At 44.1% G+C, this 16060-nt stretch overlaps 1 protein-coding gene across 6 annotated transcripts in view; it reads right to left on the reverse strand.

The window, feature by feature from the left end:
* The window catches only part of CEP164 (centrosomal protein 164), a 385375-nt gene that overhangs the window by 135656 nt on the left and 233659 nt on the right, over positions 1-16060 (reverse strand). For 4 of the 6 annotated variants that reach the window (XM_078682279.1, XM_078682274.1, XM_078682273.1 and 1 more), the window contains 2 exons: positions 5948-6027; positions 4984-5124 (listed from right to left, as the gene is read on the reverse strand). In XM_078682279.1, the coding sequence (XP_078538405.1) occupies positions 4984-5124; positions 5948-6027 (221 nt within the window). The remainder of the gene's footprint in view (positions 1-4983; positions 5125-5947; positions 6028-16060) is intronic. The other 2 variants (XM_078682276.1, XM_078682275.1) reach the window with 1 other exon arrangement.

Consider the following 16060-nt stretch of genomic DNA (forward strand, 5'->3'; position numbering starts at 1 on the left):
GTATGTGAGATCAAAAGCATCAGGATCCATTTTAAGCCGTCTCTTATTCCTGTGGAAGACATTTCACCATATGGCTGTCCTGTGAGTGCTCGGACTGGGATTTCCACAATTTAGCCCCAGCATCTCCTAGGGACTATTTTCTATGATCCTGGGAAAATCACTATCTTATTGGGTGAAGGAAATTCGCCTTTTCTGCGAAATAATTTCATATTTTTCGGCTTTTGCAAATCTGTAAGAAGATCAGCAGTAAGTCTCTGTGCTCCTCCGCATATTCCAAATTGGTATATTTAACGTGCCTATAAGTCCCTAGTACATGGCACAAAATGTGCCATAGGCCTGGAAGTTAAATGTCACTAATGGAATGTTGCACCTATTGCGCCCTTCACTACAGTGGCAGTGCAAGTTTCATGCCTACCACTGTAGCCTGACCATAACAGTGTAAAAATTGCAATTGACCTGGTCAAAATAAAGCTTTAGACAAGTCAAAACCACCCTTTTAAAAAATAAGTAACCTCTATGTAGCTTTGTAGCCCACAAGGCTGGGTGCATGATATTTAAAGGAACATGTTGAAATGTAATGTTAGCATGCCTTTACAGTGACTAGTACCCAAAAGCTATTTTCACTGGGGAAGGCCAAGTTGTCCTATGTAGAAAACCAGAGAACATATTAAAATCTTAATACTGTATAGCCAGAATGGAACCAGCTAGAAAAATATATAAAACAACAATTTTTTTTAATAGTAATTAATAACCCAACTCACTTGTGAAGTCAGATTTTTAATAAATATCATAGAAAAGTAACTTTTATTAAGTTATATTTTTCCTGTCTGAAATTTCTGAAGATTCATTTGCACTGGATCTCTGGCTTTTTCCTGCTAATAATTAGCCTTGAATTGTTTGTAGATAAGTGTGAAATGCCGACCAAGAGGAGATAAACGACTGAATTGAATGGGAGGGGAGGACTCCTCTGAGCTCCACAAAATATGCCCGGTGGGGTCTGTGAGAATCTTTTTGGACACTACAGTGTCAAATCCTGCTTGACTGTCAAATCCTTGTCTGTTCTGCTAGGTTCACATATAACTCTTGGGGCAAAGTTCTCCAGGACAATTTTTGTGGCTCCACTCTCTGGTTACTGAAGGATCCAGCTTTTGTGCCGTGGCTTGCTTTTAGTTTCCATTTCAGGTCTAATGTTAACTTAGACTCCGTTTTTAATGGTGCTATTTATATATTTTTATCTATAATGAAAATGGCTCTTACACACATTTCTTCCTGATAGATATTGACGCCTGGTAATATGCTCAGTTAGATCCAGGGTTAAACATATTCAGAACATGCAGCATTGTTTTATTTTCTATGCTCACAAATAGAGGACTCTTCTACTTTAGTGTAATTAAAACGCTGTCCTGCACCTTTGACTCAGTTTGATTAGCTTGCAGCTTTACTATGAAAAACTTGTACGATCTTAAGTCGGTGAGAGGTGCACTTCTGCCAAAATCATCACAGAATGCTGCAAGAATATGCAGACCCGCTGTCTCCGACCTTCATTCTGAGAAGGAAGATAGCTGTTTCCTCGAAGATGCATCTGAGGATGCACTTTCCTGGCTTTCTGAGATACAAAATCAAGGTATGGGGTTAGGCCATTCCAACAGGCCGTGCAGATGGGTACTCCAGATATGCTCTCTTTAACATGCAATAGAAAGGAATAATATTAACAATGTTTGAACAATTACTATGATTGAATAGCTTGTATTTGTCTCTATTCTAATAATGCTCATTGCAATAATAGGTCTCATCTTTCTTACAATTGCACTTCATGTTTTATTTGCAGATTAGAGCTTTTCGACCTCCTCTCGTGGGGCGAGTTGCTACACGGAACTGCTGCTGCACTGTTTCAATGAATCTGTTTTTTTTAAATTAGGGAATTGTTGTATTAGTTATGCCTTATTCCCCTGAATATTGTAATTAGAGAACATGTACTGTTTTAAATGCAAATAAACAAATAAATATATTTTAAAAAAAGATTAGAGCTTTTCAATAAATGTTTGAAAATGCAATATGGTATCTTTTCTTTGTGACACGTTGGGCATGCATGAGTGACAAACGAAAGAGTTAGATCGGTTTCCATGTTTCTTTGGGAATCTGAGTCTGGAAGTTTAGGCGTTTGGATGTGGTACTGTGAGCTAGCCAAACAGACTAGCATTTACTGATTATATAGGAAGACGCAGTCTCTGTATTATGAAGTTGTGGTGTTCATATACACAGGATTACCGTAGTACAATCCCTAAACACTTCCCCCCTGCCCTCGGAGCCCAAGTTTAGTGTGACCAAATTCTTTTGCCATCTTGCAAATACCCTAAGTTGAAAGGATTGGCCCTGGGAACTTATACCCCATTGGTTAGGGGATGCGCGATTCACACCCACTTTCAGCTGGTTCCAGGCATGCATGCGACACCTCATCAGCTACAGACACTTTCTGGAACTTCGGAAAATCAGAAGAGAACTAGATCTGCAGTCTGTGACCCGAGAGGAGCCCTGAAGTACTAGACATGCTCCCTTTTGTACCCTCTTGGACTTCAAGGGTCAGTTGGCTGACTTCATATCTCACTAAGGAGATATATCAAATCGCAAGAGGCCTTTTTCTGGAAGTTCCCAACTGAACCATGGGAACTGGATCTGGACTGGACCCTACTACCTTACTGTTGGTCTTCACTTGACAACCTGTGAGTCTTAAACGTTCCTCAACTGGGGTCCTGGGAAAGCTTAGACAAATAATCCTGTGGCTGATTGGGGTTTAAAAGATTAAATCAGAAGGTAAAACCTTTTGACCGGGATGAAACTTTGTTGGCGTGTCTGACCATCACTATATCGCGGTGAGCCTCAAATTGCACCTAGGTCTCAGTCTACTGCAACCATTGACTATCATTAGCGCGTCGAGCTCTTTGGCGCTATTTCTACTTAAACCTTAAAAAAATTCATATCTCCAGGTCCCCCTGCTGGATTTTTGTCGTTTTATTAAATTTCACTTAATTTTTCTAATTCTGTTTGGTGGAATTGTTATTGTTTGTATTTTGACTTTATTACTGTTATGGTACTGGATAAATAGTTTACACATTGCCTAAAATAAAGTCTGTCTACTCTGTTCCATAGCTATCAGGGGGTTGAACTCACGTTAATTTAGTGACTATGAGGGTTCGCCCTGACAAGGGCTGTGATAATTCCTTGAGAAGAGTAGTCACCCACTACAATTAATCCAACTTCTTACATTGGAAATAATTTAACTGATCAGAAAAAAGTTAAGGAGGAACAAAAAAAAAGGTAAACACTAAACTCATTAGTATATCAAAAAAGGCAGATATTTAAATACTAGCCATCACACCAGGTCTCCCTGTGAGACTATTGAACTTCAATATGCCTTGAGTGACAAACTACTGCAGTACATTCTACAGATGGACACCCAGCATCTAACCTACAAAGAAGGCTCAAGAAACTGAAAAAACCTTGTCGTAGCTGTCCACTCTAGTTCCTGGCTTCATTGTCCAACACTTCCCTTCTGAAAATCTCTTTCACTGATTTTAAGAATCCTTAGCCACAGAGTCAAATTAGTATGTAGTGATAAGATCTATTAGCTCAAGGGCTGCCTACAGAGCTGTGGAAACAAGCTTGTAATCCCGGGTTACCCACTTTATATCATTGTGTAATCCTCGGATACTCACTTTCTTCTTTATTTACTAAAACTAAGAATGCTTAAAAACAGGACAAAAACGAACATAATTAGCAAAATAAAAATTTTGTTCGGCATAGGTATTGTTAAAATAATTATTAAAAGCCTTGTTTGGCAGAAAAATGTCAGACTGCTTACAAAATGTACTATACATATGTTTATGGTGTAGTTGTAAAAGCATAAAGGGAAATAGTAGTTTACAAAAGCAGAGGCTTTCTGGTTTATAGTCCTACTGGTTATCCTTGGTGACCTTCAATTTGTTGAATTAGTTCCTTTGAATGGTGTCGTGCATAAGCATGGTAAGGCAGCACAAAGGAGAGTGGGCAGGTAAGGACTCAAGGTCCCTCCCAAAATGTGGTGGTAAAGCTGGAAATACTGTGGTGCAGCATTCCAGAGGTTCAAAAAACACAGCACCATAGCTTAACTGTGTCATTAGATAGTCATGCACATAGAAATGATGCCACTACTCCGCAATACTGGTTTTCCATGAGCAAAGGTTTGGTGGAAATCTGAAATAATATTGTGAGGGGGTAATAAGGTGACACACAAATTTGACGACTGAGAAAGAGCAGGTGTGTTCATCTCTCACAACGCTAAAGACTTTTGCCTTATAATTTACTCATTCCTGAACCATGAGCACTTGGCTTAAACTGATAAACAGGAAAAGATTTCAGGAAACAAATGATGGCCAGGTGTGCTTTGAATGAGCCTGCAACAAATAAAGTGTAGAGAATATCTTTGAGAAGTGAAAAATGAGCGATCCATGGGACCTGATAAACAAGTCCAACTCTACAATATTCAAATAGCAATGAACATGAACTGCATAACCCCTGTTCTGCCAAGACACAAAAACGCCATGTTTCAAGATGGCTAAAAAAGACGACCATTTTTCAATCCACACAGAATAGGTTCAGAAGTTTGTGACTCATTAGAGAGCAGAAATACTTGTATCACTTGCGTGTTCTCAACACGCAAAAAGAGATGGGCTACACAAAGATACAGCAAAGCCTAATTTTAGAAAACATGCCACTTTAGTTAATAATGGTTATCATTTTGAACACTGATGGTAGTTTAGCACTAAAGTAGGTCTCTGGACAGGCATTAAGTGGTAGACTAAACAGGGGGTCGTGCCACACACTTCCACGTCCATCTCTTCTAGGTACAGTACTAAACAAATCTCTACATGGAACTTCATGCAGGAAGGATCATGGGGAAGGCACAGCTGAAGGTGCTCACATCACAAAAACAAACACAAAGCTTACACCTCCCGATGGGCAGGCTCCTCTCGTTCAGTCCTGCTATCATGCGACACTCCCCCCGCTGGTTCCGGAGAGGAAATCAATGAAATCTCATCTCTACCAGTGCTGTTTTCAGGAGGGCTGATGGGCCTGGTATCCTCTTTCCTTTGCAGCAGGAGGTAACAAGAAGGGATATGTCAGAATGGGGGAAGAGAGATGCCTAGCAGTGCATCATTGATGGTAGTTCAGTGTTTAGTCAGGAAACAGCAAAGTCAGGACCAGTGTATTCTCACCATTTTTAAACTTGGAGAGGTGGGGGCAGGTGTAGTAGTTGGTTCACGCCTACAGTGACATTCCTGGTGGGTGCTACCAAACTTTTTGGGTTTAATTTTAGTGGCAGAAGCACCTCCTTGTTTTCTTTTGGTATTATAATTGTTACTATACTTTTAAGCTACCCGTTTACTAACAGTGCTAGACAGCCTTTAAAACATTATACACATAGGCACAGAGTCTGAGGAGTGGTATTTACTGTGTTATGCTGTATCTGAGTTTTAATATCCTACTATCATATGGAATAGTTCTCGCCTGCTCAACTTTTCTGCACATGGAAGGTTAAGCATCCAAAGGGAGTAAATCGGCTATACAATTGGGGTGCATTCGTGTTAGATGCCCTGTAAGGCAGAAATACATTTTCAGAGTGTGGGTTTTCCAAGCAGCGCTCCAACAAAGGCCAGATCTTCTCCTCAGTTCTCCTTCTCACCGTCAGACATCTGGCAAACCTTGCCAAATCGAACAAAATTACCTTTCAGGTCAGGAAGAGACAGATTTCAATGCCCCATAATAAAACAATGCAATGGCATGAATATGTGTTGAAGATGAGCAAATATGTAAAGTCTAGCAACAATCACCTATTATGGGTATAATGACCATGAATCACACTCCAGAACAGGAGCAGATATGCATTTAAACTTTGATCTGTTCCTCCTACCTCTCTGCAGCTTCGGCTCGCTTCCTGCGCTCTTCGTCTATCAGCATTTGCTCCGCTTCCTTCTTCTCCAACTCCAACTGCTGCACATGAAAGCAGAGCAATGTCAGGAAGGGAACATTACTCCTCAAGTAAAAGACTTCAATTCAAACAGTCATCCATTGTCCAACACACCAAACACTCCACACAAGATGGAATAACACAACATGCTGGAAGAACATCTTAAGATGGCAGTCATCTACAAGAACACTTCATCTTCAAAGCAATGATTCTAGCGCCTCCTCAAACTCTGGGGAATCCTCAACATGCATACTACAACCTCATTCAGCAAACACAATGCAGTCCTCGTCAGGCATTCTCACACAGAACAGAAGGTTACTTTGTACCTTAAACACTTCATGCGTATACAATTCAACTCCACTGTCTTGATTGATCCAGACATTTAATCTAAACCTACTTCTTAGGTAAATTAAATCTGCAGCTATGGGAACTTATTTCAAAACCTTTTGATTAATAGGACTATATTCCAGTAGTTCCAAACACAGGAAGAGGGAGAGAGAAGCAGAGATTTACAGCATCCCGAGCCAGTACCTAAATAATCAAAAATAATTAATCACTTAGGTCGTTTGCCAGAGTCTCTTGGAAATTTTCTGACGAGGACCCTCAGTCACACTGTCACGGCAGCTGTATATCTGGGTTCTCTGCTTATTTGATTAAGTGGGATGAACCATCATAGGGTCTTGGCACCTGTGTGTCCCCTTCTCCAGGTGTTCATCATAATTCATTAGGGAGACTGTCTGGTGTGCGACAGTCGTGAGTGGGAAGAGTGTTGGAATAATAAAAAATTATTAAAAATATCCTCTCCTGTGTAGTTTGTTTTTATTTTCACAGGGGAGGGATAAGGTAAAAAAAGTGGGTGGTGCCTAATTGGATAATTATAGATTCAAAGCACCTGGTGAGTGGCCAGTCGACATGTTTTAGTCTGTGTCGCCCAAACAGGTTGGATGGCTTTCTTCAGGACCAAAGGATCCAGCCGTCTCAAATGTTGAGGGGCGGTGTATGTAGTAGTGACTGAAGAGGACTTGTGCTAATGTGTGGTAGAACAATTTACAGACGCAAAGTTCCATTGTCTTTTGACTAACGGACGGCGGAGCCTCTGTGATTTATACTGAAGGTTTCCTTTGACCGCGGATGATTTGGGGGAATTACAGCACCAGAGGCATCCCTGGTGACTTTGCTTGAGAGCGTGTATCTAAGTGTGGTGATTTATACACAGAAGTAATACTCGACATCCTTCCCCTTATATTGGATATTTTGGAAGGAACGCGTGAACCCATCTCCGTGGTGCAAGAAGTTGTTTATAGCCCTCAGGGTGGTGCCTCGGCACTCCCTGTTGGGGGGGTCACGTATACCACCTCTTTACAGTACCCTTGTCCTGACGAAGCCAGAAGACACAACTGGCGGAAACGCGACCGCGACTGCGTCGACAGATAATTAACAGACAGATAATTAACAGTGTTTGCTTCACCCCCTCCTACTTTTTTTCTGTTTAGGGTACATAGTTGTATATTTGTATATATTGTAATTACTTCTTTTTTGATTACTGTATATAGTCTGGTTCTTTTCCCCCCCCCCCGGTTTTTTGACCCAATATTTTGTCCTGTGTTAAAATTATATTCATTTATTGGCAGAAAAGAGCATATAAAAAAACAGGTTAATAAATTGTTTCCTGTTATGAAGTAGTGTTGTTTAATTTATCCCTTTATACCTTTTTTGTTCTACTTTTTCATCTAATTGATGTTCCTTGCCCAGGTATGGGAGGGTAATATGGGCAGAACCCCTGTTCATTTCGCAACAAAGTTCCATATTAACGACCCTGGACGCTTCCTAAAAAAGTTTAAACATAAGAGAGACCCATGTTCCAAGTAATTTGAGTGAGGCATTAATACAGCACAAAAACCATAACACAATTTGTGCAGTATGAAAATGTCAACATTTATTAGCACGGCTTCGGTTCGCAGTTCCAAATAACTGATGTTTCTTAATGATGAGTATAACGCCCTTAAGCCCTCCAGTGGGTGTTCAAATTCTTTTATTCTGTCAGCATACTGTACTTTCAATCCAACACGTTGGTCATTTCGACATCACAGACACAGTGCTACGGAGGACAAAATATTACAGAGGACTTCCTCAGTGCCCTTCTTTTGAGAAGTGTAGCCTGATTGGAGAACATTTCGCTAGGTAGACACTTAAGAGAGAAACTTGTTTGATCGATAAAATATGGATTGGTGATACCTATGGACAAATTGAATTGTTTATTGATTATGAATTCGAGACAATAGGATTTATGAAGCAATATTAGAATAACCCTGATGAAGTCATAAATGACGAAACACGTGTGGGCTAGAGAGAACCATATGCTGACAGAACAAAAAAAGAATTAGAACACCAACTACTACTGGACTGCAATTATTAACTACTGGTGCAAGGAGTGCTCGAGTGGGTTGGACTCATTTAGGGGAAGACTACTTTCTTGGGGGGGGGGTATGGTAGCCACACTCCCCCTCCCCCCCCCCCCCTGAAGTACAGAGAACTTTGATGTAAAAGAATTCGGGAACTGGACATGACAAGTGTGAACCCCTAATTCCATAGCTACCCCTCGTGGATTAACTGAGGTTTCCTAGTATAGTGAACTCTGCTCTTTAGTGAACACGCATTGCTAAGTGAGTTTCTTTATTGATCAATGTAGGTATGAATGATCCTTGCCTGAAGAGGACCTTACTCAACTACCACCACAAGCCGAAAGAACTGTTGACTATTATCTCTTTGAAAAAGCTGATGCATGCCATTCATAATATTAATGTGTGATTAAGTATTGCAGAATTATAAGTGCCAATCACTTTGTTCTGTTTTGTTTACTGTTAACACTGGCGTGATTGACCCATGATTGTTGTTAATCTTTGATCTCACCTTAGATAGTCTGGTATATCAGTCTCGCCCATGATCTTTGAGAATACATTAACAAGTCTTATTGTTGAAGTTCACGTAACTTCATTTAGAAAAAACTCCTCCAATTTATGATCCGAGTGATGACTACTCCCCTTGAAGGATTGAGTTGCATGGCTATCCTGATTTATTTTTAAATAAAACAGATACATAGTTTAGTCTCCTACGCAAGAGGTTAGACTTACATGTACCTAGACAATTATTGATAATTATTAAGAGGGGACATTCATGGAATATTGAAGACTACATTTCCCTGAATACAAAAATAATATTCCTTTTTTAAAGTATTTTCTCTCCTTTATGGTGTCCATTATTTAACGCAGCACAGGGTCTAGTTGTTAGGCCTCTGTGCAGATGACAATCCAACCTGCAACTGTCTTATAACCTTACCTTCAAGCAAGAGGCAAAGAGCAAGACGAAATATATTGTACCATATGTTCAGAGAGGAGGTCAATAAGATTCACTCCAGCATAGTACAATATTGTGCCTTTAAGGTAACAAACACCTAGTGAGCTGTACAGGCAGGCTGGTCATTACGCCAACATTGTGTGAAAGGGAAGTTCAAGTTAAGGTCTGCTGTGCAGGTAGGCATGCTTTTGTTGCCGCTCTATTGGTCACAATATAACTCATGAGTAGCGGTGAGTGAGCCAACAAATTAACAGGGGGAGTTGAGCCAATGGTAGGTTCTGGCTCTATGAGCCCTTGCACAAGTCCAGTCTTGAAAATATATGGTAACATGCAACAAAAATCAAGTTAGAATATGATAGGGCATATTTTGGACCTCCTGGAGGTGAGCTCTTCTAGGCCCTTATTAATGTTGAACATTGATTATAAGGTCCTGAGTAAGCAGTTAGCAAATCACAGCTACCGATGACCCAGACATTGGTGAACACCGACCAATGTTTTTTTGTGGTTTTTTTTGGGGGGGGGGGGGGTTTATATAGCGCTTACAAGATCATGCGCTTTACAGCAGCATACATAAATAGAAACATAGACAGTACATCAACTAGTATCTAGAGTACTGGCGGTCACATAGATCGATGTCATTGGCCAGATGCAAAGAGATAACGGTTGAGGAGAAATTCTATTAGTTGTCTCTTGAAGATCGTGAAGGAGGGATTAGTCCTGTTGTGGGTAGGGAAAGAGTTCCAGATTTTTGGGGTATTCTCAGAGAAAGAGCGGGAGAGGACTTTTTGTTTATGTCTTTTTGGGGGGATTAAGAGGAGTGAGTTGGAGATTCTTAGGTTTCTTGATTGTCCTGCTTTTGTGAGTTAGGCTGCGAGGTAGTCTGGTTTGCCTGTGTGTAGGGCTTTACGGGTGAGACAGGCAGTTTTGAAAGTGCAGCAAGCTTCGATGGGAAGCCATTTTAGTTCCTGTAATGCAAGGCTGGTGTGGTCGAATTTCTTGGTCCCAGTGACCATTCTTGCTGCTGCGTTTAGGGTGGATCTCATGGGGGCAATGTATGTTTTAGCTGTCCCAGTTAGCGTGGCATTACCATAGTCCAGTCTGGAGAGAGCTAGAGATTGGGTTGCAATTTTTAGGTCAATTGGGGGGTATGAAAGGTTTGATTTTGTTGACGAATTTTAGGTTGTAGAGAGCGCTTTTTGCTGAGGAGTTTACGTGGGAGCTCATGTTGAGACTTGGGTCTAGAGAGGTCCGTAGGGATTTGACTAAGATTGCTGGAGTAAGTTTGCAGTTTAGAGAGTTAAGGTTGGTGATCCATTCTTGGATTTTAGGGGGTTATTCGTGATTGGAGAAAACAAGGATTTTCGTTTTTTTCTGGGTTGAGATCGAGGTGGTGGAGAGATCGCCAATTTTCTACTTTTGATAGTGTGGAGTTGAGTCGGAGGATGTCATTGTGGGAGAAGATCTCGCGATATAGCTGGGTGTTGTCGGCATAAAGGTGGTAGTCGATGTTTGCTCGTTTTAGAATGGTAGTGAACGGTTCCATGTAAATGTTGAGTGTGGGGGAGAGGACCGAGCCTTGGGGGACACCTCGAGTTGAGGGGGAGGTGTCGGACATCAAATTTTTGATTTTGATGAATTGGGAGCGGTTATGTAGAAATGAGGAAAACCATTTTAGGACATTACCATCTGCTCCGATGCGTTTTTGTAGGGCGTCTAAGAGTAGCTTGTAGTCTACTGTATCAAAGGCAGCTGATAGGTCGAGGAGGACAAGTAGGCAACATCTGTTTGAGTCAAGGGAGCAATGAATGTCATTGGTTATGTTCAGTATGGCGGTTTCTGTGCTGCATCCCTTTCTGAATCCAGATTAGTGTGAGTCAAGAAGGTTGTTGGATTCCAGGTGTTGGATCAGTTGGGTGAACACATTTCTCAAGGATTTTGGATAGGAAAGGGAGGTTGGTGATGGGACTGAAGTTTTTGAGGTCATTCGGGTCAGCATCTGTTTGTTTTTTTAGACGGGGGTGACTTGGCATTGTTTGAGGCAGTCGGGCATTAGTCCGTAGTTTAGGGAGCTGTTGATGATTTTTGTCCACAGTGGGGTTAGGGTGAGGTTGAAGTTCTTAGCCAGGGAGGCAGGTAGAAGGTCAGCAAAGTGGTTGGAGGGTTTGGAGTTGATAATCACATTGGAGATGTCCTCTTCGGAAAGAGGTTTGAAGTCTTTCCAACACTTGGGGGAAGGCGGGGGTTTAGGGTGAAGGTTTATTTTGGTGGTTGACAGAGGAGGGGTCTCGTCTTCTGGGAGTATGTCATAAGCTGGGGTTTAGTTAGGTTTGGTTGTGGGTGAGGATTTGCTGTGTTGGAATTGAGGGCGCGGGTCAAGGGCGAGCTCAATATTGGTGATTTTGTCACAGAAGAATTTGGCCAGGTTGTTACACTGAAGTTTGGAAGCAGGGGGTTTGCTTTGGTGGGCTTGGAGGTCTGTGTCTGGGTGATGTTGAAAAGTTCTTTGGGGTGGTTTTTGGCTTTATCTAGTGCACTCCGGAAGAAGGAGGATTTTTCCTTGATGGTGTGTTTTTTCTAATTGCTGCATTCTTTTCTGAGCTGGGAGAGGTTGGTTGTGGATGGGTTCCCTCTCCAGAGTCTCTCAGCGGCTCTTAATTTTCTTCTTTCGGAGTTGAGGTCTTTGTTGAACCAGGCTCTGGAGGGGGTGTCTCTGACCCTTTTCAGTTTCAGGGGGGCTAGTTGGTCAAGAGCATTTGTCATTGTCCTGTTGTACAATGTCGTGAGCTCGACTGTGCTCAGGTTGTATGTGGTGAGAGGGAGAAGTGAAGTTATGGTTTCTTCGAGGACAGGGAGGGGGATGGCATTGAGGTTTCTGCTCCTTTGATGGGTAATTTGAGTTTTGGCTGGGGAAATAGAAGTTTGTTTGATGTTGACTATAATGATGTTATGGTATGACCCGTCGATTGGGATGATGTTATTGATGGTTATTGTTTTGGGCTATGATTGCATCAAGGATAGAACCCTTGTTGTGGGTTTGACCCTTGCAGTGTTGGGTGAGCTCAATTGTGAGAAGAAGTTCATTTAGTGACTGAATGACAGTGTCCTTTTCGTTATTCCAGGGGAGGTTGAAGTCACCCTGAATGATGTTGTCGGGGTTGGCTAGGGAGCTGTGTGTAAGTGGGTCTGAGATTTGTTCTCCGAATGCAGGAGAGTTTCCTGGGGGGTGGTAGATGAGATGGTATTTTGTTACTTTGTTGTTTTGACTAGTTAGGATGTGTGTTTCGAGGTATTCAAAAGTATAGAAGGAGTGGGTTTTGATTTCATCTAGATTGATGTTGTTCTTATGGATGATGGCGATGCCACCACCTCGTTGGTCAATTCTGTCTTTTTTGATGATGGAGAAACCAATGGGGACTAGAAGGTCAAGGAGTGGATTGGAGGTTTCATTGAGCCAGGTTTCAGTGAGAAACGCAATGTCAATGTCCTGATTCAGTAAGGCATCAGCCTGCTCTATTGCACGCTTGACTGCAGATCGGCAGTTTATAAGCATGCAGTTTGTCTTGCCGCTGTTGGAGAGGTTTAGGGCGGAGGGGGGAGCTTGAGGAATGATTGAGCGTTGGGGAGGAAGTCTTGTGGATCTAAGTTGTTTGTTGGTTCTATCTATCCCAGTGATTGCCTGTATGTTGGAAGGAGGGGTTTGGGTAGTTGTGGGGTCCTAGGTATTAGCGAGGGTCACTGCCTCTTTCAGACACATCTCAGGATTCGCTCTTCTTGGTCTGAGAGATTGTGTGTTTCTGGGGGTGGAGCACCAGCTGGTCGTCTGGTGATTGGGCAGTTGAGGTGGCTCGTTGGTGTTTATGAGGGAGCGGGGTATTGGAAGTTGGGCGCGGAGTGGGGGGCTTTGGTGTTGAGAAGGATTTTGTTTATGCTCTTGAAGTTTGTGTTGATTTGGCTATGGAGAAGGGATAGGTTTTCGGTTATGGTGATGAGGTGCTTGGGGGTCATTGTTTTTTTTTTTGTTTTTTTAAAACCTTTATTGTACAGAAGGCGCGCACAGATACGGGCCTACAACCCACCGGGCCGGCCACCACAATAAAGAAACATACGAGGCAATACAGGAGAGACAACAGGATTTCTAAATAGCTCATATGAAAGGCAAAGGCAACAAGTCTTTGAGTCGCCATCACGGACAGGATAAAAGTAGGTTAATTTTATAATAGAAAAAAGGGTGTCACAGGATAATGTCAATCTGTAAAGTCCAGAGGGCCGTGGTGGGCCGTGAGCAAGCCGAAGTTTTGAATACAGGAAAAGACCAACAGAACAATACATTTTGGCAAAGGCAGAACGTGAGTCCCACATCAAGAACAATCACAATCGCTGCTCAGCACCCACCCACCACTATCAGGGCACATAATAATAAAACAGCGAAAAATACGTTTACAAAACTAAAAGCCCTCCGTTACAACAACCCAAGGGAGGAAAAGAAAATGGGGTGGGGAAAAGGAAAAAAGGGGAGGAAGAGGACATCAAAAAAAAGGGGAGGGGGAAAGTGAGGGCGCAGCGTCAGTGCACGCCCCCCATGGCTAACAAAGCACCCAATACTAATTCGGCACATGGAACTAGTGGCAACAGGAGAAATGAATGCGTAGTAAACCGTGACCGCAGACATACCAAAAGGGCCATGCCAGCACAAACACCCCGGGGGGCTACGTGCCGACACCGCGCCACGAAATTAGGGGATACATAAGAGCCATAGAACCAAAAAGAGGAACAGGGAAAGATACAATAAACAGACCCCCCCACCACCCCGCACAGCCCACCCTGCACCCCTGCAGAAGGCTATGGCCTACCCCCCAGCAGCGTGCCTGTCGCCCTAATTAGAACCCGAAATATAGAGAAATATAAGAAAGAAAGAATCACTTAGATTAAAAAGGGGGGGAAGGGGAAACAGGGAAAAAACAGCGGGAGAGGAGCCACATAATCAAAACCCCTTCAGCTCCCACCCCCCCGCCCGGAAATACTCAGAGCCCACGGGAAGATAACACACACACGGATAAGCTCCAGGAACGTAAAGACGTATCAAACATAATCATACAATTATGAACGGATCACCCAACCATACCACAAAATAACAGTCCACAGAGGCAAGAGCAGCTCAACCCTGTCCTCGTTTTTCGCAAACTGTAATCGTCCAGCGCACCAGGAACCAGATCACATAAAACAGGAGGTGAATAACAGGGAGTTGAATCAAAAATACACTCAAGTTGTAGCGATCGTGACCCGGATGATCCAGAAAGTACAGTAACCACTTCAGGCAAAACAGGCAAAGTTCCGATGAGAATACGGAGAAAGCCGGTCCAGCGGCACCGTCACAGGATCTTCGTACGGCCATGTGAGGCAAAAGAGGAAAAGGAGACCCATCGAGGTCGGTCCAGACGGGATCCAGCCGGGGAACGTCCGGAACAGAAGGAGGCACAGGACGAAGAAGGGCAGCGGACCCCCGCACATCCACACCATCAGCAGCCTCCAGGTCCACGACCCCAAGGAAAGTTCCAGCAGCACACAACAGAGATGAAGCCGCACAAACCGAGGGGGGTCCGGCAGGCCCAACAAAGGGACCCCCCTCCAGGATAGCGGTCGGTGCGGTCATGGGTGCCCCCAGGAGCGCAGGGCGGCGAGGATGTCGCGGAGCGTAGGCTCACCTTTACAGTATTCAGCAAACGTGCCGCGCGGCGGACTCGCATCGCCGGTCCCCGCAAGGCCGAGAATCATGGGGCCGGCCGCCATCTTAGAAGCCCGGTGGGGCCGCTGCAAACACCGACCCCCGCCCGGATATCAGCGGGGCAAAACAGGACACCGGCAACCACCAGTGGAAGTGCCACCAGGGCAGGAAGGGGAGCCACCAGAAGAAGGCGATGCGCCGGCCCCCCACACGCCGCCGGCACCGTTCTCCGAGTCCGGGCGGAGGAACTCAAAATGGCCGGGCCGGAGAACAAAGGGGAGACGAGCCAGATGTACGGTTAACCCCGTCCATGGAAGTCAGCTCCCCAACACCAGGCCGCAGTACCGCCGGACCAGGCCCGGGAGGCCGCAATCGGTCTATTAGCACATCGGCCCCTCCGACCGACTCCACACCACCACCAAGGGCCGGCCACCGCGCCCCGTCCAGCCCGGGCGCCGCCAAGGAGTGCCAGGCCCGGCCGCTCCGGAGGCCCCGAAGCAGACAGGGGCACAACTCAGGATCAGTGACACCCAGGAATCACCGGAGCAAACGGTAAGTGCCTGTGAGTTATCGTCGTTCCACTGCACATCGTGGAATACTTCCCGGGGCAGGATAAAGTACAGGATATTTGTTGCAGACAGGAGAGTGATCGGAGCCGAGCTAAAACGCGGCCATCTCGGACGCGAGCTTGGCTCCTCCCTTGGGGGTCATTGTTAAGAGGGTGTTGAGTTCTGCTTCAATACGTGTGAGGAGTTCAGTTAAATCTGTCATAGACTCTAGGTTTGGAGTAGTGGGAGGGGAAGGGTTGGGGGCAATCAGACTGAGGAGGGTGTAGGTTGGGCCAGGAGGGTTGGGGGTTGATAGGGCTAGGGGGATAGGAGGTGTTGGGGAGAGGTTCAGCTGAGAGTGTAGGTTGGGACAAAGGGGTCGAGGGGAGGTATTATTAGGGGGAGGGGAGGGGTTGGGGCAAATTCGGCTGA

This window comes from Lissotriton helveticus, chromosome 3_1 (assembly GCF_964261635.1).
Source record: "Lissotriton helveticus chromosome 3_1, aLisHel1.1, whole genome shotgun sequence".
Classification (NCBI taxonomy): Eukaryota; Metazoa; Chordata; class Amphibia; order Caudata; family Salamandridae; genus Lissotriton; species Lissotriton helveticus.